At 72.3% G+C, this 22,752-nt stretch overlaps 5 protein-coding genes across 5 annotated transcripts; 2 read left to right on the top strand and 3 right to left on the bottom strand.

Moving 5' to 3' along the window:
- Positions 1 to 37: 37 nt before the first annotated feature.
- On the bottom strand, positions 38 to 3,515 carry COPS6 (COP9 signalosome subunit 6). Its single transcript, XM_086481280.1, has 10 exons — positions 3,437 to 3,515; positions 2,693 to 2,818; positions 2,275 to 2,406; positions 1,993 to 2,081; positions 1,826 to 1,888; positions 1,673 to 1,720; positions 1,140 to 1,254; positions 947 to 1,039; positions 557 to 657; positions 38 to 284 (listed from the first exon to the last, which is right to left on the bottom strand). Exons 1-10 carry the CDS (start codon positions 3,513 to 3,515, stop codon positions 144 to 146), a joined length of 987 nt encoding a protein of 328 aa, XP_086337406.1. The 3' UTR covers positions 38 to 143.
- Positions 3,516 to 4,155: 640 nt separating this feature from the next.
- Positions 4,156 to 6,032, bottom strand: SNAPC2 (small nuclear RNA activating complex polypeptide 2). Its single transcript, XM_086481276.1, has 5 exons — positions 5,817 to 6,032; positions 5,491 to 5,610; positions 5,324 to 5,392; positions 4,686 to 4,905; positions 4,156 to 4,400 (listed from the first exon to the last, which is right to left on the bottom strand). The coding sequence occupies exons 1-5, from the start codon at positions 6,030 to 6,032 to the stop codon at positions 4,156 to 4,158; spliced, it is 870 nt and encodes a 289-aa protein (XP_086337402.1).
- On the bottom strand, positions 6,029 to 15,043 carry PELP1 (proline, glutamate and leucine rich protein 1). Its single transcript, XM_086481275.1, is given in 22 exon segments — positions 6,029 to 6,332; positions 6,536 to 6,573; positions 6,664 to 6,801; positions 6,934 to 7,968; positions 8,532 to 8,609; positions 8,611 to 8,751; positions 9,048 to 9,103; positions 9,336 to 9,402; positions 9,404 to 9,466; positions 9,702 to 9,852; positions 10,285 to 10,401; positions 10,770 to 10,843; positions 10,845 to 10,859; positions 11,162 to 11,249; positions 11,317 to 11,446; positions 11,912 to 12,062; positions 12,498 to 12,557; positions 12,653 to 12,724; positions 13,124 to 13,273; positions 13,647 to 13,752; positions 14,542 to 14,606; positions 14,918 to 15,043. Coding segments are annotated over 22 exon segments (3,225 nt in total).
- A 299-nt stretch (positions 15,044 to 15,342) lies between these two features.
- On the top strand, positions 15,343 to 20,186 carry ARRB2 (arrestin beta 2). The gene is given in 16 exon segments (XM_086481286.1): positions 15,343 to 15,422; positions 16,324 to 16,354; positions 16,619 to 16,679; positions 16,944 to 16,988; positions 17,127 to 17,218; positions 17,220 to 17,324; positions 17,488 to 17,547; positions 17,904 to 17,971; positions 18,066 to 18,201; positions 18,294 to 18,378; positions 18,636 to 18,694; positions 18,696 to 18,709; positions 18,924 to 19,061; positions 19,483 to 19,566; positions 19,656 to 19,883; positions 20,087 to 20,186. Coding segments are annotated over 16 exon segments (1,326 nt in total). The 5' UTR covers positions 15,343 to 15,399; the 3' UTR covers positions 20,184 to 20,186.
- A 564-nt stretch (positions 20,187 to 20,750) lies between these two features.
- Positions 20,751 to 21,671, top strand: MED11 (mediator complex subunit 11). The gene is made up of 3 exons (XM_086481285.1): positions 20,751 to 20,835; positions 21,314 to 21,444; positions 21,534 to 21,671. The coding sequence occupies exons 1-3, from the start codon at positions 20,751 to 20,753 to the stop codon at positions 21,669 to 21,671; spliced, it is 354 nt and encodes a 117-aa protein (XP_086337411.1).
- The last annotated feature ends 1,081 nt before the right edge of the window (positions 21,672 to 22,752 follow it).

Below are 22,752 nucleotides of genomic sequence, written 5' to 3'. Positions count from 1 at the left end.
CGCCCTCCCAGGATATCAAATGAGGCCAGAGCCGCAATTCCCAGCCTGGAACTGATTTATTGGGGGGAGGGGGGGGTGTTCCACCCAGGAGGGGTCCTCGGGGCCAGGCTGTAGGGGGTGTTCCCTGTTGTGTGTGTCCCCCCCTAGAAGAAGAGCCCCCGCATGCGGCGGCCGATGCCCTGGCGGTCGTAGAGGATGTTGAACTTGTTGACGAACTGGTTCATGGTGTTGCAGGTTTTGGTGATGGTGCCCAGGTACGCCATCAGCCCCACGTCGTTGCATTGCTGGGGGGAGGGAGAATTGGGGGTGACTGGGCTGCTGGGGCCCCCCTCAATGCAGCTGCTGCCGTCGTGCGTGAGTGTGTGTGTGTGTGTGTGTGTGTGTGTGTGCGTGTCCCAAAACTGCAGCTGTAGCAGCTCCGGGGCCACCCCCCAGCAGCGGAGGCGACACAGCTCTGCCCCCCAATGCGGGCCCTGACAGGGACATGGGGACCCGCCCCCCCCCTCCATAAGGACCCCCCACCCAGTCGGTCACGGACCCCCCCGGTGTCACTCACATCGTAGAAATCGGTCTTGAACTTGTCGGTGCTGAGGACGGGCAGGCAGTGGCAGAGGGCGTAGGCCTCCCGCAGGATCTCGTGGTTGAAGGGCACCTCCCCTGCGGGGACCCCGTCAGCCTCGGGGACAGCGAGGGCGGGGGGGGGACGGGACACAACACAGCCGTGGGACACCCACCTCCCCCCCCCCCCGACCCCCTCTCCTGGGCACAGGGGCTGGTCTTGTCTTTCCTGGAGGCACCTCAGGGACAAACCTGCCCCAGCCCCGCTCTGGGAGGGCAGGAAAAGCCCAAGGGTGGTGAGGACCCCCCTGTCCCCGCCTCCCAGGGGCAGCGGGGACCCCCCCGTCCCCCATCCGGGGCACTGGGCCCCCCCCTGTCCCCGACTCACCCGCCTCGGAGGCCCGCACGTACTCCAGGATCAGCTTGACGCGGCTGTGCAGCATCTTGATGGCGCTGTGCTGGGCGATGAGGTGCTCGGCCACTGCGGGGGGGCAAGGCCACGCGTGTCCCCCTGTGTCCCCACGTCCCTCCCTCCCTCCCTCCCCACAGGTGTGTCCCCCCCCTTTTCCCCATCCCCCCACCCGTGGAGTTCTCCCCGCTGCCGGTTGCCGTCATTCGGGCCACGTGGTCGACCCCGATGCGCTCGGCCTCCTCGGTGGCCAGGGTGTAGGTCAGCTCCGCGAAGAGCATCGTGGCCTGGGGGGGCACGGAGGGGAGGGGTCATGGGAGGGGGGGGCATGGAAGGGAGGGGTCATGGGAGGGGGGGGACCCCATGGGCCCCCCCCAGACCCTCACTGCACCCCCAGAATTCCTGTGGCCTCAAGCAACACCCCCAGCCCAAAGGTACTCCCTCCAACACACCCCCACCTTCCCCCCGCCCAGCACCCACACACACACCCCCCCCCCCCGGACCCCTCTGCAGCCCCCCATGACCTGAGTAACCTCCCTTGGCCTCCCCTCCCCCCCCCCATGCTCCCTAACCTGCCCCAGGGTACCACCCTTGGGGTCCCCCCAGCACAACCCCGCCCCCCATGGCCCTATGCAACTCCCCCTTCCCAGACCCCCAGGAGCCCCCCCAGCCCTATGTGCCCCCCCGCCCCCAGCACCGACTGACCTCCCCGTTGATGATGTCAATGACGGACTCAAAGACACTGACGGGCAGCTGGGGGGGGGGCGGGGGGAGAGATGGGTTGGGGGGTGCCAGACCCACACTGGGGGGGGGTCCTGGCCCCCCCCCCCACGCAGGGACTCCCCTCCCCCCACTCACATCCGTGTGCTTCGTCATGGGGTTCAGCTTGAGGAAGAGGGGGCTCTCGATGATCTCACACACCTGGAGCGGGGAGGGGGGGCGGTCAGGATCACCCCTGAGACCCCCGCCCCCCCTCCAGCCCCCTGAGACACCCCCCGCCGTGCCCCCCCCCCCCAGCCACTCGCCTGCTTGTGGACGTGGATGTCGGAGGGGTCAGGGGGGCCCCCAGTTGTGTACCAGCCCAGAAACTCCAGTTCCTTGAACACCTGCTTGACTGGGGTGGGGGGGACACGGGGGGGGGGGGGGTCCTGAGCGGGGTGGGGGAGGAACCCATCTCCCCGCCCTCCCCCACTTTGTAACCCAGGGTTGTCCCCAGAGCAGCCCAGGACCTCCCCCTCTACCCCAGTATCCCCCGGGACAGCCCCAAACCCCCCTCAGGACCCCCCCGTGCCCGCCCCCCCGCTCACACTGCTCCTCCTTGGTGTAGTAGTACTCCTTGTCGATGACGACGTGCCCGTCCACGGGGTGCGAGAGCAGCTCGAAGGAGTTCATCACCTCGATGTTGCGCCCCTCCTGCCGCCCGATCAGCGCCCCGATCACTGCGGGGGGGGGGGGGGGGGGGGGAAGGGACACACGACATCGGGGGGCTGTCACCAGGGCTTGGGGACCACCATGAACAGCCCCAATCCAACTCTGTGCTGCGGGTAGGCGGGGGCGTCCAAACCAGCCCCAAGCGCCAGCCGGGGCTGGGGTGGGGCACAGAGCCCCCCCCCCCCCCCCCCCCCCCCCGGGGACCCGGGGAGCACAGAGACACCCCCCCCCCCCCCCGGGGACCCGGGGAGCACAGAGACACCCCCCCCCCCCCTTTGGGGACCCGGGGGGTACCTTGGCCGGGGCGCCCCTCCTGCGAGCGCATGCGGATCCAGTGGTCGGAGATGTTGAGGATGACGAGGGGGTGCAGCGCCACCGAGACGCTGCCCGTCACCCCCCCGGCCATCACCGAGGGGGCGGCTGCGGGGGCAGGGGGCGGAGCTGAGGGGCGGGGCTGAAGGGCAGGGGGGCGGGGCTGAGGGCGGGGGGGCGGGGATGGTGGTCGGGGGGCAGGGCCCAGGAGTGTGTGGGCGGTGCCACAGGGCACACCGGGGGGTGGGGGTCAGGGTCATGGGGAATGGGGGGCGGAGCTACAGCCTGAGGTGTGGTCACAGGCCAGGGGCAGGTCCCCGGTGGTTGTGGGCGGGGCAAAGCTCCGGGGTGGGTTCTTGGCGGTTGTGGGCGGGGCAAGTATTCAGGGGAGGGTCTCTGGTGGTTGTGGGCGGGGTAAGGGCCCGGGGCGGGTCCTTGGCGGTTGTGGGCGGGGCAAGGGTTCAGGGGAGGGTCTCCAGTGGTTCTGGGCGGGGAAAAGGCCCGGGGCGGGTCCTGGGCAGTTGTGGGTGGGGCAAGGGTCCCCGAGGATTGTGGGCGGAGCAAGGGGCGGGGGGGGGGGGCGCCGGTGGTTGTGGACGGGGTAAAGCTCCGGGGCGGGTCCCCGGCGGCTGTGGGCGTGGCCAAGCCGGGGGAGGGGGGGGGGGGGGGCGGGGCGGGGCAGCCCCAGGGCGGGGGCGCCGGCCGGAGCGGCCCCGCGGGCGGTACCTGCCACGTCCACCTCCATCCCGCCGGCCCCGTTGCTCCCCGCCGCGGAGGAAGAGGCTCCGGACGCCGCCGCCGCCATCTTGGCTCGGCCTGTCCCTGCCCGGCTGCCGTACGCGGCGGCTTTGCGCAGGCGCGAGAAGGGGGGGGGCGGGCGGCGCATACCGCACATGCGCTCTGGTCGAGGGCGGCGGCGCATGCGCACGTGGGGGCGTGTCCCCAGCGCTGACCCCCGGGATCCCGTCGCCGGTGTTCCCAGTGCAAACCAGTGCCCTGCTGATGCCTCCCAGGCCCTCCCAGTTCTCTCCTAACGCCTCCCTGTCCCTCCCAGTTCCTTCCCAGTCCAACCCAGTCCCTTCCCAGCCCAACCCAGTGCCTCCCAGTCCCTTCCCATCCCCATCCAGCGCCCCCAGTTCCCTACTGATACTTCCCAGTCCCTTCCCACTGCCTCCCAGCTCTCTCCTAATGCCTCCCAGTCCATCCCAATCCCTTTCTGGCCCATCCCAGTTCCTCCCAGTCCCTCATGGCGGGGGGAGCTCCTCACTACAACCCCAAAACCTGTAGTTTCTTTCCGCCCCTCCCCTCCCTTTATTCCACCGACCAAATTACTCCAAAACCTCCAATTTCGGGCAAATCGCTGCCTTTATTCCCCACCCACCCTCCAGCCCCACATCGGGGGGTGGGGGGTCGATCTGGGGGGTCGCTCCTCGAAGGGTCCCGGTTCACCCCGAGGGCTCCACTCGCGCCAGGAGCCGCAGGGGAACGAGGAAGAGGTTGAGGGGGCAGAGGCCGACCCCCCCCCAGCCGGCCGGGGGGGGCGGGGGGGGGGTCCCGGGGGCCGTCTCCGGGGGGCGGGGGGCCATCAGGGCGCTGTGGACCCCCCGGAGGTGGTGGCGGAGGGCATCGAGGTCGAGGACCCCCAGCTCGTGGGGGAGGGAGCCCAGCAGCGCCAGCACCACCGCCGACTCTGGGGGGGGACACGGCATCAGCCAACACCCGTGCCCCCCCCCAGCCCCCCCGGGGGGAGTGATGATGAGGTGATGACGACAGCAGCAACAGCAGCGACACACACACGCGCACCCCCCCATTTTGGGACTGAGACACCCCCATTGTGTGATCCCCCCGGTGAGGGAGAGACACCACTTTCATGCCCCAACCTCCCTCCCCAGACCCTGCCGGGATCCCCCAGCGCCTGCCCCCCACCCAAGGGGAGCCCCAATCTCCCCCCCAGCACCGGAGCCCCCCCCCTCACCAGCGGGGGGCAGCGGGGGGCCCTTCCCGCCCCGACAGAGCCGTGCCAGGTACTCGTAGACCCTCGGGAAGTCAACGGTGAAGTCCCCCGGGGTGGGGGGCTGCTGGGAAGAGTCTGGGGGTGTCGCCGGTGCCACCCCCCCCTGGCCCGGGGGCACTGCGGGGGGCGGGGGGCCAGAGTGGAGGAGGGTCAGGGGCTCCGTGGCCGCGATGGTGAGGACCTGGGGGGAGAACATGGAGGGGGGCAGCCCCAGGGGATCTGGGGGGTCCCAGAGGTGCTGGGGGGACCTGCGCCTTCCTGGGGGGGGAGTCCTGGGGGGGGGGCTTGGCCCCATTTGGGGGTGCTCGAGGTGGGGTGGGGACACAGCCTGCCACATCTAATGGGGTCCGGGGGGGGGTCTTTATGGGGGTCCTGGGCACATATGGGTGTCCCAAAGGTGTTGGGGGGGGGGACTTGCCCCATCTCGGGGTCCCAGGGGTGTTGGGGGGGCCTGCCCCATCTTGGGGCAGAACCTGAGCGTCCTGGCCCTGTCTGGGGGTCCCAGGGGTGTTGGGGTTCCCTGCCTGATCTCAGGGGGTGCTGAGGGTGCCGGGGGGGGGGGTGTCTGTCCCCTCTGCGCCCCCCCGACCCCCCCTCACCTGGGACAAGGCGGCCGCCGTCGCCTCCTCCAGCCCCTCCGCCAGCGTCTGCGCCAGCTCCAGCCACACCTAGGGGGCGAACGGGGAGGGGGGGGGGGGTGGGACAACGGGCCCCCCCTCACCCCCAGGGCCAGGGGACCCTCCCAGCCCCCCCCCCAGCCCCTCACCTCGATGGGGGCGGGGAGCAGGGCGCGGCGGCGGCGGTGCTGCTCCAGGCAGTGCCGGTACCGGGTGCTCAGCGCCTCCCGCGCCGCCCGGCCCCGCAGGCGGCTCAGGAACCCCAGGATCTGCAAGGGGGAGCGGGGGGGGGGGGGTCAGGGGGGGCTGCTGCTGCCCCCGGCAGCCCGACTAGGGGGGACTGGGAGGGGACTGGGATGCACTGGGAGGCCTTGGGAAGAGACTGGGAGGCACTGGGATGAACCGTACCCGTGCCCCCGCCCCCCCCCCCCCCCCCGCCCCGCCCCGCCCCGCGCCCCGCCGCCGCCGCCCCCACCTCGGCCTCGCTCCGCCGGGGCAGTCGCTCCCGCAGCGGCCGCGGCTGCAGCTCGGGGAGGCCGAGGGCGGCCTGGGCCCGCAGCGCCGCCAGCAGCGCCCGCTTCTCCCGGGCCGACCAGGCCGCCCGCCCCGGCCCCGGCCCCGGCCCCACCGGCGGCCCCGGGGCCGTCACGTACCGCGCCGGGGCCAGGCGGGGCCGCCGCGGCGGCTTCATGGCGGCGGACGCGCCCGGATGGCGTCACTCGCCGCGCGCCCGGCGCCGCCTGAGCGCGTCACTCGCTGCGCGCCCGGCGCCGCGGGGCACGCTGGGAGCTGCAGTTCCCGAATCACACACGGAGCCCGGCGCAGGGGGGTACGTTTATTCCGCGTCTCGGCGTTTTGGGGGGGGGCAGCCCCAGAGGGGCGCGGGGGGGGGAGGGGGGCGCAGTCACAGGGGGGCCGCCTCGGGGGTCTTGTCGTCATCCGGGGGGCAGTCGATGAAATCCGCCAGCATGGTGGCCGTCTCGTCCAGCTCCTGGGGGGGGGGGGGGGGCAGCGGGGGTTCGGGGGGGGGCAGGGGGGCACAACTGCTCCCCACCCTGGACCCTTCACCCGCCCCAAAACTGCCCTCCTCACCTTGACACCCCCGAACTGCCCCACTCCCTCCCCAACAGCCCCCCCTCACCCCAGCATCCCCAAACAGCCCCATTTTACCCTGAACTGCCCCCCAGCTCTCACCCCAGCCCCCCAAACTGCTCCGCTCTTCCCCCAACAGCCTGCCCCAGCATCCCAAACCTGTCCCATCCTACCCCGAACTACCCCCCACCCCCCCAAACTGCCACCACCCCCACCCCCCCCCCCCGTACCTCCTCCTTGGCCTCGGGGGGTAGGGGCTCCTCCTCCAGCTGGGGGGGCACCGGGGGGGGGCTGCCGGCCCCCCCCGGGGGTTCGGGGTGCGGCAGGGGGGGTGCCTCATCCAGGGCGGGGGGAGGCACCTCGGGGGGCTCCAGGAGAGGGGGTGGGGGCTCGGGGATGCCCGGGGGCGGCTCCCCCTCTTCCTCCCCCACCTCCTGGGGGGCTTTGGTCCCCTCTTCCTCCTCCTCTTCCTCCTCCTCCTCCTCCTCCTCCTCCTCAGCCCGGGGGGGCGGATGGCCTTCGTCCACCTCCATCACCAGGGCCCCGGTGTCCCCCGGGGGCGGGGGGGGCTCCCCGGGCACCGTCAGGGGCTGCCCCTCCTCGGCACCTCCTTCCTCCTCTTCTTCCTCCTCCTCCTCCTCCTCGGAGAGGCCTTCGTCCTCCTCGTACTCCTCCTCATCTTCCTCGTACTCCTCCTCACCCAGCTCTTCCTCTTCGTCGAACTCTTCCTCCTCTTCTTCCTCCTCTTCTTCCTCCTCCTCGAAGAACTCTTCCTCCCCGAACTCCTCCTCCTCCTCCTCTTCCTCCTCCTCCTCCTCCTCCTCTTCTTCGCTGCTGTTGATGTTGATCACGGCTGGGTCCGGCTCCCCGGGGATCCCCTGCGGCTCCTGGGGGGCGGCCGGGGGGGGCACGACGGGGGGCGGCGGCGGCGGGGGGGGCGGGGGGGGCCCTGGCGGGGGCCCTGGCTCCTCGGGGGGCTCAGGGGGCGCCAGCGGGGGCGAGGAGGAGGAGGAGGAGGCCGGCGGGGGGGGCGGCAGCAGCGGCGGCGGCGGTGGCAGCGGCGGCGGCGGGGCGGCGGCGGCGGGGGGGGGCCCCCCGCTTTTAGGGGCGGGGGGCGAGGGGGGCGCCCCCCGCTTGGGGACGATGACGACGCTGTCGTCCGAGTCGCTCTCCAGGGAGATTTCCACGTCCGAGGGTTCCTCCTTGTCGTAGTGCACGAAAACGGGGCGCCGGGGGCGGCCCCCCCCTGCCGGGACCCCCCCTTCCTCCTCAGCCCCGGGGGCGGCGGGGGGCTGCCCGGGGGGGGCTTCCCCGGGGGGCTCCTCTGCCAGCGGCGGCAGCCGGGGGGGCCCCAGCGGGTTGGCAGCCGCAGCGACCCGGGGGGCCCCCGGGAAGGCTGGGGGGGGCAGGGGGCGGAACGGGGGGGCGGGGGGTTCCGGGGGGGCCCCCGGGATGGCGGTGGGGTGCAGGGGGGGCACCCAGGGCCGGGCCAGGGCGTTCGCCACCACCAGAGCTTCGGTGCAGACGGAGGAGACCTGGGGGGGGGCGGCGGGGGGGGTTAGCGGGGTGCCGGCGGCAGGGAGGGAGGGGGCTTTGGGGGGGGTGGAGGGGGTCCCGCAGGGTCGGGCTGGGGGGTCAGGGGGGCTGTGAGAGATCCGGCTGTGCGACAGGGGCTTTGAGGGGTGCCTGGGGAGGGGGTCTTGGCTGGGAAATGGGGGGGCCGGGGGGAATAAAGGGGTCTCACAGGAGGGATAAAGGGATCCCAGGGGGCATAACGGGGTCCCAGGGGGGGCATAAGGGGATCCTGGGGGGAATAAGGGGGTGCTGAGGTGGGATAAAGGGGTCCCAAGGGGGGCTGTGACTAGCTGGGGTGTCCCAGCCGTGAAATGGGGGGACCCAAGTGGCACAAGGGGGGACCCCAGCAGGATAATGTGGGGGGAGCAGGAGGAATAAGGGGTCCGTGGGGGATGGGGGATACCCTGGTGGTCCCAACTCTGGGTGGGGGGGGGGGGAGACAGGAGCCCCCAGGGGTGCTGGCTGGCGGGGTGCTGGGGGTCCCAGAGGAGGACTGGGGGGGGGTCCCGAGGGGGGGTCTCACCTGCAGGGCCGGGTCGCGCTGGCCCTGGCCGAAGGCTCGGAGGGCGCAGTGGAGGGGGGGGGGGCGCGGCGGGGGCGGGGGCCAGCACCAGGGCGAGCAGGAGCTGGTAGAGGGCGGCCCGGCAGGGGGGGCTGGCGTAGGGGGTGCCGGGGGGCGGCCCGGGGGGGCCCTCGCTCTGCGGCAGCCGCAGCAGCAGCGGCACCACCAGCTCCTGCAGCCGCTGGGGGGGGAGATGGGGGAGGCTCAGGGAGGGGACACAGCCCCCCCAAACCCCCCCAGCCCTGGGGGACCCCCAGTGCGTGTCCCAGATTGCCCCCAGCCCCAGAAGCCCCCCCATTGCCTGCCGCAGCCCCGCAAACACCCGATCACCACCCCCCCCAGACCCCATCGACAGCCCCGCTCCCACCCTCGAGACCCCCCATCCCACCCGAGGGACCCCCCCAAGAACCACCCCAGCCCCACACCTGCCCCCCAACACCCCAGTAACCCCCCCCCCGCCCCCCTGAGACCCCCTACCCGGTGCGTCTCCTCCTTGATCAGCGGCCCCCCGGTCAGGATGATGCGACGCAGCGCTGGGGTGGGGGGGGGGAATGGGGGTCACCGATCGTGGGGTGGGGGCGCCCCGCAACCCCCCCAACCCCAATAAGGGTCTTGGGGAGCCTCGATGGGGTGATCGGGGTGGGCGGTGTCCCAGCTCCCCTGACCCCCCCACATCAGCCAACCAGCCAGGGTCCCCCCGGGGAGCGTGAGCCCCCCGGGGCAGGGGTGCAGCCCCCCGAGACGGGGGTCCCGGCCCCCCCGTACCTCGCAGGGCCGCCAGGCACACGTCGCTGTTGGCCGCCGGCTCCAGCTTGCGGTGCAGGGCGGGGGCGTCCCCCCCCCCCGTCCCCCAGCTTGGGCCGTTTTGGGGCGCTGGGTTTGGGGTCCGCCTTCAGCTGCGGGGAGCAGGGAGAGGAGAGGGGGTACGGGGGTTCCTGGGGGGGGTCTTGGCTGGGAAATGGGGGGCCCCAGGGGGAATAAAGGGGCCCCACGGGGGGGATAAAGGGATCCTGGGGGAAATAAGGGGGTCCCAGGAGTGGGTAAGGGGGTCCTGGGGAGGGACAGGGGGGTCCTGGGGGGAACAGGAGGGTCCCCGGGGGGAAAAGGGGGTACGCGGGGCGGGGGGCTCACCTTGACGCCCTCGGCCGGGGGGGCGATGTCGCCCAGCAGGTGGGCCAGCAGCACCTCCCCGGGGGGGCCGGGGCCCTGCAGGACCCCCGAGGCCGCCCCCGCGACCTCCACCCACAGCTCCAGCACCTGGTACAGGCGGGTGCGCACCGCGCTGGGGGGGGCGCGGGCCATCAGGGGGACCCCCGCACCTCCCCAGAGACCCCCACACCTCCCCCCAGGGACCCGCCCGGCCCCCCCAAACCTCCCTGGGTCCCCCCATGCCTCCACGGGTGCCCCCCCAGGGACCCCCACACCCCCCAGGGACCCCTACACCTCCCCCACCTCCCCCAGCGCCCCCCACACCTCCCAGAGACCCCCCCACCTCCTCCTGTGCCCCCAGACACCCCCCAGGGACCCCCCCACCTCCCTCAGCCCCTCACGGACCCCCCCCCCCCCCCCTTGCACCCCCAAGACCCCAAGGACAGACCCGGGGGGGGGGGGGGGTCGCCCTCCCCAGGAGCAGCAGCAGTGACCTCAGGGGGTCCCCCCCCGCCCCCCAGCCCTGCCGGGGGGCTCCCCCCCACCCCCCCCAACCCCCCCGTACCTGAAGGGCTTCTCCTGCCCCGGCCCCGCGCCCTCCCGGGCCCCGCTCCAGGCGCTCAGCACCTGCGGGAAGAGGCGCCCCAGGACGCCCCCCCAGCGCACCAGGCGCGCCCCACACCTGCGGGGGTCAGCGGGAGGGACCCCCCGGCGCTGCCCCGCGCCCCCTGCCCCAGCCCTGGCCCCCCACGCGGCCCGGCACCCCCCCAGCGCAGCCCAGCCCTCCCCATGCACCCCACTGGCCCCCCCAGCACCCAGAGTTACCTCCCAGTTCGTCCCAGTTCCCTGCTGGTACAGCTCCGCTGCCCCCAGTCCCCCCCCAGCACAGCCCCAGTGCCTCCAGCAGCCCCTACAAACCTCCAAGCCTTTCCCAGTTCCCCCCAACTCCCTCCCAGCACAGCCCCAATATCCCGGGCGCCCCCAGTTCCCCTTCTAGCACGGTCCCAGCATCCCCAGTCACCCCCACGCCCCTGGTGCCCCCAGACTCACGCCAGGATGAGGGAAGAGAGCAGGTCCAGTGCGTCGAGGTGCACCGAGGGCAGCAGCAGCATCTTCAGGGGGCCCGTCCCCAAACCAGTTCTGGGGGGGGGGGGGGGGGGGGCACGAGAGGGCAGGGCTGGGACCCAGGATGTGCCCCCCTTGCACCCCCAAATCCACTCTGAGGGTCCCTCCGTGGCCCCAGAGCCCCCCAAACCCACCCTCAGGTCCCTCTGCACCCCCAGAGCCACCCTTGAATGTCCCTCCATGCCCCCAAACCTGCCCCTGAGGGTCCCCCTGCACCCCCAAACCCACCCTCAGTGTCCCTCCGTGCCCCCAGAGCCCCTTCTGGTCCCACAGAGGCTGCCCCGGGGGCGCTGGGGGTCCGTCCCCCCCCGACTCACGATGTTCTTGCTGGTGACGTTCAGGGCGCGGCAGACGAGGTCCAACACGTCCTGGACGGGGACGGTGACGGGGGCCACGAAGTCCTTGCTGCCGGGGGCAGGGGGGGTCAGGGGGGGCCGTGGGGGGGCTGGGAGGGTTGGGAGGGGGCGGGTACCTGAGGAGGAGGCGCAGGACACGGGCCAACCCCGAGAAGCGGCTGTGCAGGGTGAGGACGAAGCCGGTGTCCCCGTCCTGGGGGGGCGGCAGCAGCAGCTCCACCCCCGGCCCCTCGTAGGGCAGCGGGTCTGTGGGGGCAGCGTCAGCACCCAGGCGCCCCCCGGGAACGCCCCACTGGGCTCCAGTGACCCCCAAAACGCCCCTCGGGGTCCTCACAGCGCACACGCACCCCCACCCCCCCTTCCCGTGTCCCCCAGGACCATCTCTCGGGGTCGCTCTGTGGATCCAGAACCCCCCAAACCCACCCTGAAGGTCTCTCTGGGCCCCCAGAGCCCCCCCCAAGCCCACCCTGAGGGTCCCTCCATGTTCCCAAACCCACCCTGAAAATCTCTGTGCCCCCCAGAGCCCCCCCAAGCCCACCCTGAGGGCCCCTCCATGCCCCCAGAGCCCCCCCAAACCCGCCCCTGAGGGCCCCTCCGTGCCCCTAGACCCCCCCAAACCCACCCCTGAGGGTCCCTCTGTGCCCCCATACCCCCCCAAACCCACCCTGAGGGCCCCTCCGTGCCCCCAGAGCCCCCCCGCCCCCCACCCACCGCTCTCGCTGCCCTCGAAGAGCGCCCCCAGCAGGCCGTGCAGGGTGGCCAGCAGCCCCTGCACCTCCTGGTTCCAGCACTCCGTGTGCCGCAGCCCCTGCGAGAAGCCACGGCCCAGCGCCGGCAGCAGCGCGTAGCACTCGCAGGCCAGCTGGGGGGGGGGCGCACGTCAGGACCCCCCTGCGTGTCCCCCCGGGACCCCACGAGCCCCCCAGGGCTGCCCCAGACCCCCCAAGAACCGCCCCGGGCCCCCAGAGTCCCGCCAAGGTCTGGCCCTGCACACCAGAGACCCCCCCTGTCCCACGAGCCCCCCCGCCAGGGCTGCCCTAGACCCCCCCCCTGCCCCCCCCCCCCCAGGGCTCTCCTGGCCACCCTTGGACCCCCCACATCCTTCTCAGGACCCTCTCGGGGTGCCCACTCCCAGCCCCCCCACCCCAGGGGTCCCAACTGCCCCCCACAGCCCCCCCTCACCGAGACTGCCCCCCCTAGCCCCGCCCAAGACCTTCCCCCCACCCTGAGCCCCCCACCCACCCAATTTTGGGGTCCCTGTACCTCTCCCCCCCCCCCCCCCCCCCGCCCCAGGTACCTGCTGCAGCTGCGGGGACTCGGAGTCGATGCGGGAGAGGAAATAGGCGGCCAGCTTCCCCTGGGGGGGCGATGGGGGGGTCACAGAGCATGAGACTCCCCCCAACACCCCCCCAGGGCCCTCGGGACCCCCCCCCAGCCCCCCGGGGGTCTCACCCGCATGGAGCCGCAGGCGCGGGGGTAGAAGGTCATGCAGGACTTGACGCCCTCCAGCGTGGACACCTCGCACTGGGGGCGGGGGGGCACACTGAGAGAGGCCCCCCCGGACCCCGAGACCCTCCCTGTGCCCCCCCAAAACCCTTGTATCCCCACAGCACGCCCCCCCAGGTCACCTCCTCATCCCCCTCTCTGTCAGCCAAGGCTCCCCAAAGAGCAGTAACCCCCCCCAAAACCCCTCTGGGCCGCCTGGCCGCGCCCCCAGCCCCCCCATGACCCCCCTGCAGACCCCCTGGATGCCCCCCAGCCCCTTAGGTGCCCACTTCCACCCTCCCCCAGCCCCTCTATGACCCCCTGTAGACCCCCTGGATGCCCCCCCCAGCCCCCTAGGTGCCCGCTTTGCCCTGCCCTGGCCCTCTATGACCTCCCCAGCCCCCCGGTGCCCCCCCCGGGCAGCACCCCCCGCCCCACCTGGGGGCGCAGGGCCAGCAGGGAGGTGAGCAGCCCGGGGATGTGGTTGGTGCCGATGTCCCGCGCCAGCTCGGGCAGTTGGGCCGAGAAGCGCAGCAGGTCGTGGAGCACGGCCACCCCCAGCGCCATGGTGGGGGGCGGGTCCTGTGACTGGGGGGGGGGGGGAGGGTGGACACGGGGCGTCAGCACAGCTCCCCCCCTCCTTGGGGTCAGCCCCACACCCTCCTAGGGCGACCAGTCCCCCCGCTGCCCCTGGGCCAGCCCAGACTGGGCTGCCCCCCCCGACCCCTCTCACGGACCCCCCCAAACTCCTGTAGACACACACCCCCCCCCGAGACCTCCCCAGACCCCCAAGGACCCCCCCCCCCGATCCCCAGGGACACCCCCAGGATCCCGCCTGGACCTGCAGGAGGTGCTGGAGGCAGCGCAGCCAGCCCAGAGGGTGCTGCCCCTCGGCGTTCCCCTGGGGCCCCCCCAAACCCCCTGCAGACCCCCCCCAGGGACCCCCCAGGACCCCCCAGACCTGGAGCAGGTGCTGGAGGCAGCGCAGCCAGCCCAGGCAGTGCTGCTGGAAGGGCTCGGTCGGGCTCTCGCTCACCAGCAGCGACAGCAGGCACAGCCCCTCGAACCTGCAACGCCATTGGCTGCCGCACGCGGAGGGCCCGCCCCCTCCGCGTGCCCCGCCCGCCACACCCCGGGGGGTGTGGAAGGGATCCCGCCTCCGATTGGCTGCCGCGCCACCAAATCCCACCCACCACGCCGTAGAAGGGGAGCCAATGGGAGGGAGGGGAGTAAAAGCGTGGCGTGCACGCGGTGTCGGATTGGTTGGCTGCCTGCATGGCCCCGCCCACCAGGGAGAGGAGTCCCTGCTGATTGGGTGTTGCCCCACCTAGTGCCGCCCACCACGCATCAGGGAGCCAACAGGAAAGGACAGATCACGGGTGTGGTACAGACAGAACACACCACCTCTGATTGGCTGCTCTGCTGAGCCAATGAGAAACAGCGCCATCGGGGTGTGGCACTGAACTAGCTGCTGATTGGCTGCTCGTTCACCCAGTCCCAACACCTGCCCCAACAAAACAACCAATGAGGGGCAGCCCTGTGCAGGCAGCCCATGTGCAACAACGCTCCTTCTGATTGGCTGCCTGCCCGTGCAGCCCCGCCCCCAAACGACAAGACCTCTTTTGATTGGCTGATCCAACCCACAAATGCACAACACCCAATGGTAACACAGGTGCGATTCCAAAATGTGCTGCCATTGGCTAACGGCTTAACCACACCTCCCTGCATGCCCTAACGCTGCTTTCTCATTGGCTCCCGCCCCACACTTTGCCCCACCCACCCAGCACAGCAGCCAACGAGGAAAAAGGCGGCAGCGCAGCCGCGTGTCCCGATTGGCCGAAGCCGCCGCCACTCACCGGGTCTTCATGGAGCCGAGGCGGGCGCTGGTGACACCGACGAGGCCCCCGATGGCCTGGGCGCTCTGGGGTCAGGGGGTCAGGGGTCACGGGGGGTCACGGGAGCGGGTCGCGGGGTCACGGGAGGGGTGGGGGGGGTGGGGTCAAGGATCACCGGGGACCACGTGAGGCCTGACAGGAGGGCGGGAAAGGTCCCGAGGGGGGTGGGGAGGACGGGGGCATCCCGGGAGGGGGCGGGGCACCGGGGGAGGGGGTGTCCCGATGCCGGCGGGGGGGAAGGCCCCGGCCGGTGGGGGGCGGGGGGGTGCCGCTGCGGGCACCGGTGCCCCGCCCCCTTCCCCTCCCTTCCCGCCCCCCCCCCCCCCCCGCCCCGCACCTGCGTGCCCGCGCTGTCCCGCAGCCCCCGCACCAGCCCCGGGAGCGCGCGCCGGGAGGGCGGGAGCGCGCTCAGCGCCTCCAGCAGCGGCGCGGCGGGGGCGCGCGCCGCCGCCACCGCCGCCATCGCCACCCGCTCACGTCGACACCGCCGCCGCGCCGAGGGAACTGCGCCGCGTGATGACGCCGGCGGGAGGCGGGACCTCGGGGTGGGAGAGGACCGCCCAGGCGAGCGCGGGGGCGTGGCCGCGGGGAGAGGGGCGGGGCCTGTTGCCTCTTTAACTGTCCCCGCGCCATGACGTATCCCCCCTCCTCCCCGGCGCGCCCCCGGATTGGCTGTGCCGCCCCCCACGTGACCCGCGGACTGGCCATGGCCTCGCTGCGGCCCGCGGTGCCCCCGAGCTGGGCCCGGGCAGCCGCTGCCCCCGCCTAGGCCGGACCCACCCGGGACCTCCCCCCCGGGACCACCCCTCCGGCCCCAGCATGGGGGAGAAGGCGGGAACCAGGTGAGGGGGGCGCGGGTTGGCTCGTGCCCGCAGCGCGGGGGGGGGGGGGGGGGTGGGGTGCGTGTGACAGCGCCCCTGGGGGGTCCCTCGGGTTTGGGGGGGGGGCTGGGGGGTATATTGAGGGGCTGGGAGGGTGTTGAGGGGCTGGGGGGTTGTTGAGGGGCTGGGGTGGTGTTGGGGGGTGTTTGGGGGGTTATTTGGGGCTATTTGGGGGCTAGGGGCGTTGTTGGGGGGCTGAGGGGCTGTTTGGGGTTTGGGGGGGCTAGGGGCATTGTTGGGGGGGGGGGTGGGGGGTTTTCTTGGGTGCCTGGGACCCTTGGGCAGCACCCCAACCCCCAGCCGGGGGGGGCTGGGCAGGGGAAGTGCCGAGGAGCGCGGGAGGAAGCGGGAGGGGGCGGAAGCGCTGACCGCAGGGCGGGGGGGGGGGGGGCCTCTGCACCCCAAACGGGGGGGAGGGGCTGGGGGGCACTTCGCAGCCCCAAAGCTGATGGGGACCCCCCCCCAGCAGCGGGGCTGGCTCCTCCCTGCTCCCAGTGGTCCTAGGGGTGGGGGGTGGCACTGTGCCCCCGCCCGCAAAAGGAGGGGGGTGCCCTGTGGGGCCGCCCCCCCCCCCGTTCTACGGGGCAGGAAACAGGAAGGGCCGTGGCTGCGGGCAGCCCCCCCAGTGCCTCCCAGTTTAGCGGGGAGGGGGAGCTCAGGCCCCTTCCCCGCCCCCCAGCAGAAGGATTTTGGGGATCCAGGCACATGAGGGGGGGGCAGGTTTAGTGCTTAGGAGGCTGCCCCGAAAAGGGGGGGTCAAAAAGGCTGTGTGGTTGGGGGGGATGTGCCACCAAAACCCCTCCTTCTCCCCACTCTGAAACCCCCCAAAACCCCACATTTCAACCCATTTTCTGTCCCACAGGGTGTTCAAGAAATCCAGCCCCAACTGCAAGGTGAGAGGCTGTGGGGAGGGGGTTCACCCCTTCCCCCCCCCTCCCCGGCAGAGCCTAGGGACCCCCAGCCCCCCCACTCTCACCCCCTTGTTTCTATGCTCAGGCATGCATGACATGAGCTGTGCCCGTACTCAGCTTCTCAGGGGAGGTGTTAGTGTGCCTGTATGGTTTGGGCACCTCCCCTTATGTTGGGGGGCTGCTGGCCCTGCCCTTAGGGGGGATCCCCATGGCCTGACCCCCCCGATATCACCCCCCCCTCCCCAGCTCACCGTCTACTTGGGCAAGAGGGACTTTGTGGATCACTTGGACCGTGTGGACCCTGTGGGTGAGTGGGGTGTGGGGGGGACCTGGGGTGGCAGAGGGGCTGCGAGTGGGGGGGGGGGGGGGACCCGGGAGGGTTTGGGGGAGCTGCTGGGGGTGTTTGGGGGACCTGGGGTGGCAGAGGGGCTGCCTGGGGACAGCACCAGGGGTTGGGGGAGACCTGACTGTGTGGAGGATTTGAGGGGAGCTGGGGGGTCTGGGTTGTTGTGGGGCAGCTGTGGGGCTGGGGGGTCCCCTCGCCTCCCCCTGACCCCCCCTCCCCTCGCAGATGGGGTGGTGCTGGTGGACCCCGAGTACTTGAAGGACCGCAAAGGTGAGAGACGACTGGGGAGGGGGTGTGCTGCCAGGGGGTCCCCCCTCTCCCCCAGGGGGTGCCTGGGGGGTCCCCACCCTGGACTCCTGGGTCCCACGGCCACCCCTGCTCCCCCCCCCCACGCCCCCCTCCCCGCAGTGTTCGTGACCTTGACCTGCGCCTTCCGCTACGGCCGGGAGGACCTGGATGTCCTGGGCCTCTCCTTCCGCAAGGACCTGTTCGCCGCCACCCCGCCAGGCTGTGCCCCCCCTGCCCGAGGAGCGCCGGCCCCCCACCCGCCTGCAGCAGCGCCTGCTCCGCAAGCTGGGCCCCACCGCCCACCCCTTCGCCTTCACGGTGAGACCCTCCCCCGTGGCTGCCAGGTTTGGGGGTCCCCAGCAGCCCCCACGCTGGCCTGGGCTTCCCTGCCCCAGAGCCCCCCCCCCCAACCCCCAGGGGCAGAGCCGGGCGCCCTCATTAACCCCTGGCCCTGCCCTTGCTGCCCCCCACCCTCCCCCAGATCCCCCAAAACCTGCCCTGCTCCGTGACGCTGCAGCCTGGCCCTGAGGACACTGGCAAGGTGGGGGGTCCTGGGGGGCTGGGAGAGGTTGGACGGGGCGTGGGAGGGGTCCTGGGAGAGGTGGGGGGGCTGGGGGGGTCCTGGGGGCTGGGAGGGGGGGGGGGGCTTGAGGGTGGTCCGGGGGGGCTGGGAGAGGTGGGGGGGGGGGGGGGCTTGGGGGGTCGTTGGGAGAAGTTTTGGGGACTTTTCCTGGGGGGAGTCCTGAGGGGTTGTTGGGAGGGTGTGGGGGCAACGGGAGCGGGTTTGGGGGGTTGTTGAGAAGGGGGGACAACAATGGGGGTTATGGGGAGGGATGGGGGTTATTTGGGGGGGCTGGGGGGGAGCAGCAGCGTTATGGGGGTCCTGCGCCCCCCTAGGCCTGCGGTGTCGACTTTGAGATCCGGGCATTCTGCGCCAAATCCCTGGAGGAAAAGATCCACAAGAGGTAGAGGGGGACCCAGGGGGGGGGTCGGGGGGGTCCTACTGCGCCCCCCACCCCCCCGGGACCCCTCCCACAGGCTGCGCCCTGCCCCCCCCAGGAATTCGGTGCGGTTGGGGATCCGGAAGGTGCAGTTCGCCCCCGAGCAGCCGGGCCCCCAGCCCAGCGCCGAGACCACCCGGCACTTCCTCATGTCCGAGCGCTCCCTGCACCTGGAGGCCTCGCTGGACAAGGAGGTGGGGGGACTTGGGGGGGTCCCAGGGGTTGGGGGGGGGATGGGGTGCTGTGGGGCTCAGTGCTGAGCTGGTGGACCCCCCCACCCCCCCAGCTTTATTACCACGGGGAGCCCCTGAACGTCAACGTCCACGTCACCAACAACTCCAGCAAGAGCGTCAAGAGAGTCAAGGTCACCGGTACGGGGGGGTGGGGGGGGGGACACGGGGAGGTGGGGGGGAGTGGGGGGACACGGAGAGGTGGGGGGACACGGAGAGGTGGGGGCCAGGGGGACACGGGGGGGATCTTAGTGGGGTATTGAGGATGGGGGGGGCACATAGGGGGGTGGAGGGATGTGGGGGGACACGAGGGCGGGGGGAGGACCTAGAGGGACACCCAGGAGGCAGGGGGGGGATAGGGGGGCAGGAGGGGTGACCCGGCGCTGTCCCCCCCGCAGTGCGGCAGTTCGCCGACATCTGTCTCTTCAGCACCGCCCAGTACAAGTGTCCTGTCGCCCCAGTTAGAGCAGGAGTGAGTGATACCCCCCCACACCCCAAAAAAAAACCCTGGGGGGACCCTCTGACACCCCCCCTTTGCCGGGGAACGCTGGAGCCCCCCCCAACTCCGGCCCCGTTTGCCCCTGAGGTGACCCCTGGCTCTTTGTCCCAGGGTGTCTCTGTGCCCTGGGGGTGACCCCTGGCCCCCGGGGTGACCCCTGCCCCCCTGTGTGTGTGTCCCCCCCCAGGGACCAGGTGCCCCCCAGCGCCACCTTCTGCAAGGTGTACACCCTGACCCCCCTGCTCAGCCACAACCGGGACCGGCGGGGGCTGGCGCTGGACGGGCAGCTGCGGCACGGGGACACCAACCTGGCCTCCAGCACCATGTGAGGGGCAGGGGGGGCACGGCCGAGGCAGGGGGCGACACCCTCCGCAGCGCCTGCACCCTGTGGGGACATTGCCCCCCCACCTGGCGTGGGGCTGGGGGGGGTGTTGGAGGGGGGATGAGGGGTTTGGAGGGGGGTAAGGGAGGATTTGGGGGGCTGAGGGACTGGGGAGGGGTCTGGAAAGGGGCAAGGGGCGCTGGGGGGTTGTAAAGAGGGGTTTGGGGGGTCTAAGCGGTGAGGGTGGGGGTAAGAGGGGGTCTGGGGGGGGCAAGGGTGCAGGGGAGCATAAGGGGGTGTCTGACAAGGGGTAAGGGGGATTCTGGGGGGGTGTAAGGGTCACCGAGGGGGGGTCTCAGGGTCCTCTGTGCCCGGGGGGGGCACCGTGTGGTGCCCCCTCCCTCCATTAACCCCCCCCCCCCAGCATTAGGGAGGGGGCGAACAAGGAGGTTTTGGGGATCCTGGTGTCCTACCGCGTCAAGGTGAAGCTGGTGGTGGCCCGCGGCGGGTACGTCTGGGTGTGTCCCCCCCGTGTGCCCCCCCCATGACCCCCTCCAGGCCCCCCCTCACCCCCACTCACTTCCCCCCTCCCCGCAGGGACGTCTCGGTGGAGCTCCCCTTCGTCCTCATGCACCCCAAGCCCCCTGAGCCCTGCCCGCCCCCGTGTTCCCAGTCAGGTAAGGGTTAACTGAGGGGGGGGAGGCGGCCATACAGGGGTTGGGGGGGCATCTTGTGACCGCCCCCCCATTACCCCGTGCCCCCCCCCCAGCCCTCCCTGAGACAGACGCCCCCCGTCGACACCAACCTCATCGAGTTCGAGACCAAGTGAGTGACCGGGGGGAGGGCAGGGACTGGGACAACCCCCCCCCGTGGGGCAGAGGCACCTCCCCGGGGCGATGGCACCTCCCCACCAGGGGAACTGGGGGGCCCTGAGGGTGGGGGGGTGGAGGGGGTGGATTGGGGGGGCCCTGGGACAGGAGCTGGGGGGGGATTGGGGGTGCCCGGGTGACTTTGGGGTCCCCCCCCAGCTACGGGCCAGATGACGACATCGTCTTTGAGGACTTCGCCCGCCTGCGCCTGAAGGGGGTGAAGGACGAGAAGGACGACGAGGACCAGTTCTGCTAGGGCCCCCCCGGCGGCCCCCCCCCAATCCTCCCCTGCCCTCCCCCCCCATTTCACTGCTGTAAGAGGGGTCCCTCCCCGTCCCCCCCCCTGCCCTGGGCAGAGCCATTCCGAGGGACCCCAGTCCGTCCCCCCCCCACCCCCGCCCCACTAAGCACTGGGACTCGACTGGGCATTACCCCTCCGCCCCCCCTCCCCCCCCCCTCCTGTTTATATGTACATTAATTTTTAACGATGTTTTGGCCCTGCTCTCCCCCCCCCCGGCTGCCTCCTGGGGGACGGGGCGGGGGGGGGTCGTCGGGGTAAATAAAGCCTTTGACTGGAGCCTGGCGTGAGGAGGATGGTTTTGGGGTGAAAGAGGGGAGTTTGGGGCTGCAGCTGCCCCGCCCGGCCTCGGGCGGTGAGGGAGGACCGCAGGCCACAGAGACTGTTCCTAGAGGGGCCGCGGCACCATAGAGAGCGCAGTGGAGGGGCGCCGTGTGGGCTCTTCGGGTCACGTGATGTGCGGAGGAGGAAAGGGGGCGGCGCATGCGCAGCCGGAAGCGGCGGGTACGGGGGCCGGCGCGGGCCATGGCGGGCTATGGGGTGGCGAACGAGCGGCTGCGCGTGCTGGAGGAGCTGGAGCGCGAGATCGGCGCCTCCCTGCAGAGCGCGGGTGGGTGGGGCCTCGCGAGTGGGCGGGGCCTCGCGGGGTGGGGTCTGCGATGGGGGGGCGGGGCCTCGCGGGGTGGGGGCGGGCGGTTGTGTCGGGTGGGTGCCCGCAGGGGGACTGCGGGGACGGGCTTCCGGGGCGGGGCCTCCTGGGGGCGGGGCCTCCGGGGGGGCGGGGTCATTGGGGGCTGGGGAGAGGGGGGTGTGGTCTGTGAGGGTGGGGCTTCAGGGGGTGGGGCTGGAGGGTGGGGCAGGACGTGAAGACACACGAGTGGGTGGGGGTCAGGGGGCGTGCCTCCTCTGGGGTCAGGGGTGAGGGGTCGGGGGTCACCCTCCGGGCTTGGCCCTGACCCCCAGGCCCCTGGGGGGTTGTGTGGATCCTGGGAAGTGGGGAGGTCAGGGGTCAGAGGTGAGGAATCAGAGGTGGGAGGTCAGAGGTGAGCCGTTGGGGTCAGGAGTGAGGGGTCAGGGCTCTCCCGCAGGGACGGTGATCCTGGAGCTGTCGAAGGAGAAGGCCGGGGAGCGGCTGCTGGAGCGCCAGGCCGCCCAGTTCAGCGCCGCCGTCCAGAAGGTGGAGGCCGAGCTCTCGGCCCAGATCCGGTACCTCACCCAGGTCAGGGGGGTGGGGGGGCTGGGTTGGGGGGGGCTGGGGGTTTGGGGGGCCAGGGCAGTGGCATCACCCCCTCCCTGCCTCCCCCGCAGGTGGCCACGGGGCAGCCGCACGAGGGCTCCAGCTACGCGGCCCGCAAGGGCTGCCAGCTCGCCCTCAACCGCCTCGACTACGCCCGCCTGCGCCTGGGCGAGCTGGCGCGGGCCTGCGAGGCCGCCCTCGAGCCCTGACCGGGGGCACCGGGCGGAACAACGGGGGGACGGGGCGGCCTGGGGGGCGCCGGAATAAAGGGGGGTCGGGGCGGCCCCCACCTGCTTGTGCCTGACGTCCGTGTGCTGCCCACATGCGTGTGCTGCCCAGCGGGGGCGTGTGTGCTCCTGACACGTGTGCTCCTGGCATGTGTGAACTCCCCAACACGTGTGCTCCTGACACGCATGTGCTCCCTGACAGACGCATGTGTTCCTGACATGCGTGTGTGCTCCTGACATGCGTGCTGACGTGTGTGTGCGCTCCCAACACGTGTGCCCTCCCCCCTCCGGTGTCATGTCCATGTCTCCCCCCCAGACACAGATTTGGGCTGAAAAGCGGCTGTTTAATCACGGCAGGGACACACACACCCCCCCCCCCCGCCCCGGCTCAGAGCGGGTCCCACGGGCCGGCCCCCAGCCCCACACCTGTGGGGCAGGAGAGGGGCGCCAGGGCCTCAGGCGGCGGGGGAGGGCCCGCGCCCCCCCCACACCTCCCTGCAGCCCAGCAGCCCCCCCAGTACACCAGGACCCCCCCCAGCCCCAGGCTGGCACCCAGCAGGACCAGCCCCACTATCAGCCCCAGGGAGAGGGGGACTGGCCCCACAGCGGGCAGCTGGGAGTCCTGCCCCACAGCTTCCTGGTGGGGCCGGACTGGGAGGGTGGGGGGCGAGGCCCAGGGGGGCCTCTCACCCCGCCTCGGGGCTGGGCGGCCGGGGGTCGGGTGGCTCAGGGGGGCACTGCGTCTCGCTATGGGGCTGGCTGGGGGGCTCAGTGGGGCCAGGGGGCTGGTGGGGGGGCTGGTTGTGGACGTGGGGCTGGCTGTGGGTCTGTCCGTGGGTCTGTCCATGGGTCTGTCCGTAGCCGTGGGTCTGGCCAGGGCTCTCTGAGCCACTGTAAGGCAGGGAAGAGTGGGGGGGGGAGGGGTTTAGGTTCCCCCCAAGTGTGGGGCAGCCCCGGGGGGCGTTCCACCACGCAAGTGTGGGGCAGGGACCCACCTTGGCTCTGCCAGAGCTCCAGCAGCTCCACGACCCACGGCGAGTCCTGGAGCCCACAGAGGCGCTGG

This window comes from Leptosomus discolor, unplaced genomic scaffold (genome assembly GCF_034619465.1).
Source record: "Leptosomus discolor isolate bLepDis1 unplaced genomic scaffold, bLepDis1.hap2 HAP2_SCAFFOLD_171, whole genome shotgun sequence".
Classification (NCBI taxonomy): domain Eukaryota; kingdom Metazoa; phylum Chordata; class Aves; order Leptosomiformes; family Leptosomidae; genus Leptosomus; species Leptosomus discolor.
Note: the sequence above shows the minus strand (reverse complement) of the source record. Positions and strands in the feature narration are given on the sequence as shown.

What these genes read in the sequence shown, in the direction of transcription:
- COPS6 (XM_086481280.1), bottom strand. Translation starts at nt 3,515, where the DNA reads ATGGCGGCGGCGGCGTCCGGAGCCTCTTCCTCCGCGGCGGGGAGCAAC. An exon ending in CAGCGGGGAGAACTCCACGG is followed by an intron (nt 1,040 to 1,139) that starts GTGGGGGGATGG and finishes GCCCCCCCGCAG; the next exon opens with TGGCCGAGCACCTCATCGCC. An exon ending in TCAAGACCGATTTCTACGAT is followed by an intron (nt 285 to 556) that starts GTGAGTGACACC and finishes CCCTCCCCCCAG; the next exon opens with CAATGCAACGACGTGGGGCT.
- SNAPC2 (XM_086481276.1), bottom strand. Translation starts at nt 6,032, where the DNA reads ATGAAGCCGCCGCGGCGGCCCCGCCTGGCCCCGGCGCGGTACGTGACG. An exon ending in TGCTCCCCGCCCCCATCGAG is followed by an intron (nt 5,393 to 5,490) that starts GTGAGGGGCTGG and finishes TTCGCCCCCTAG; the next exon opens with GTGTGGCTGGAGCTGGCGCA. An exon ending in CGGCGGCCGCCTTGTCCCAG is followed by an intron (nt 4,906 to 5,323) that starts GTGAGGGGGGGT and finishes TTCTCCCCCCAG; the next exon opens with GTCCTCACCATCGCGGCCAC.
- MED11 (XM_086481285.1), top strand. Translation starts at nt 20,751, where the DNA reads ATGGCGGGCTATGGGGTGGCGAACGAGCGGCTGCGCGTGCTGGAGGAG. An exon ending in CGCCTCCCTGCAGAGCGCGG is followed by an intron (nt 20,836 to 21,313) that starts GTGGGTGGGGCC and finishes GCTCTCCCGCAG; the next exon opens with GGACGGTGATCCTGGAGCTG. An exon ending in AGATCCGGTACCTCACCCAG is followed by an intron (nt 21,445 to 21,533) that starts GTCAGGGGGGTG and finishes CCTCCCCCGCAG; the next exon opens with GTGGCCACGGGGCAGCCGCA.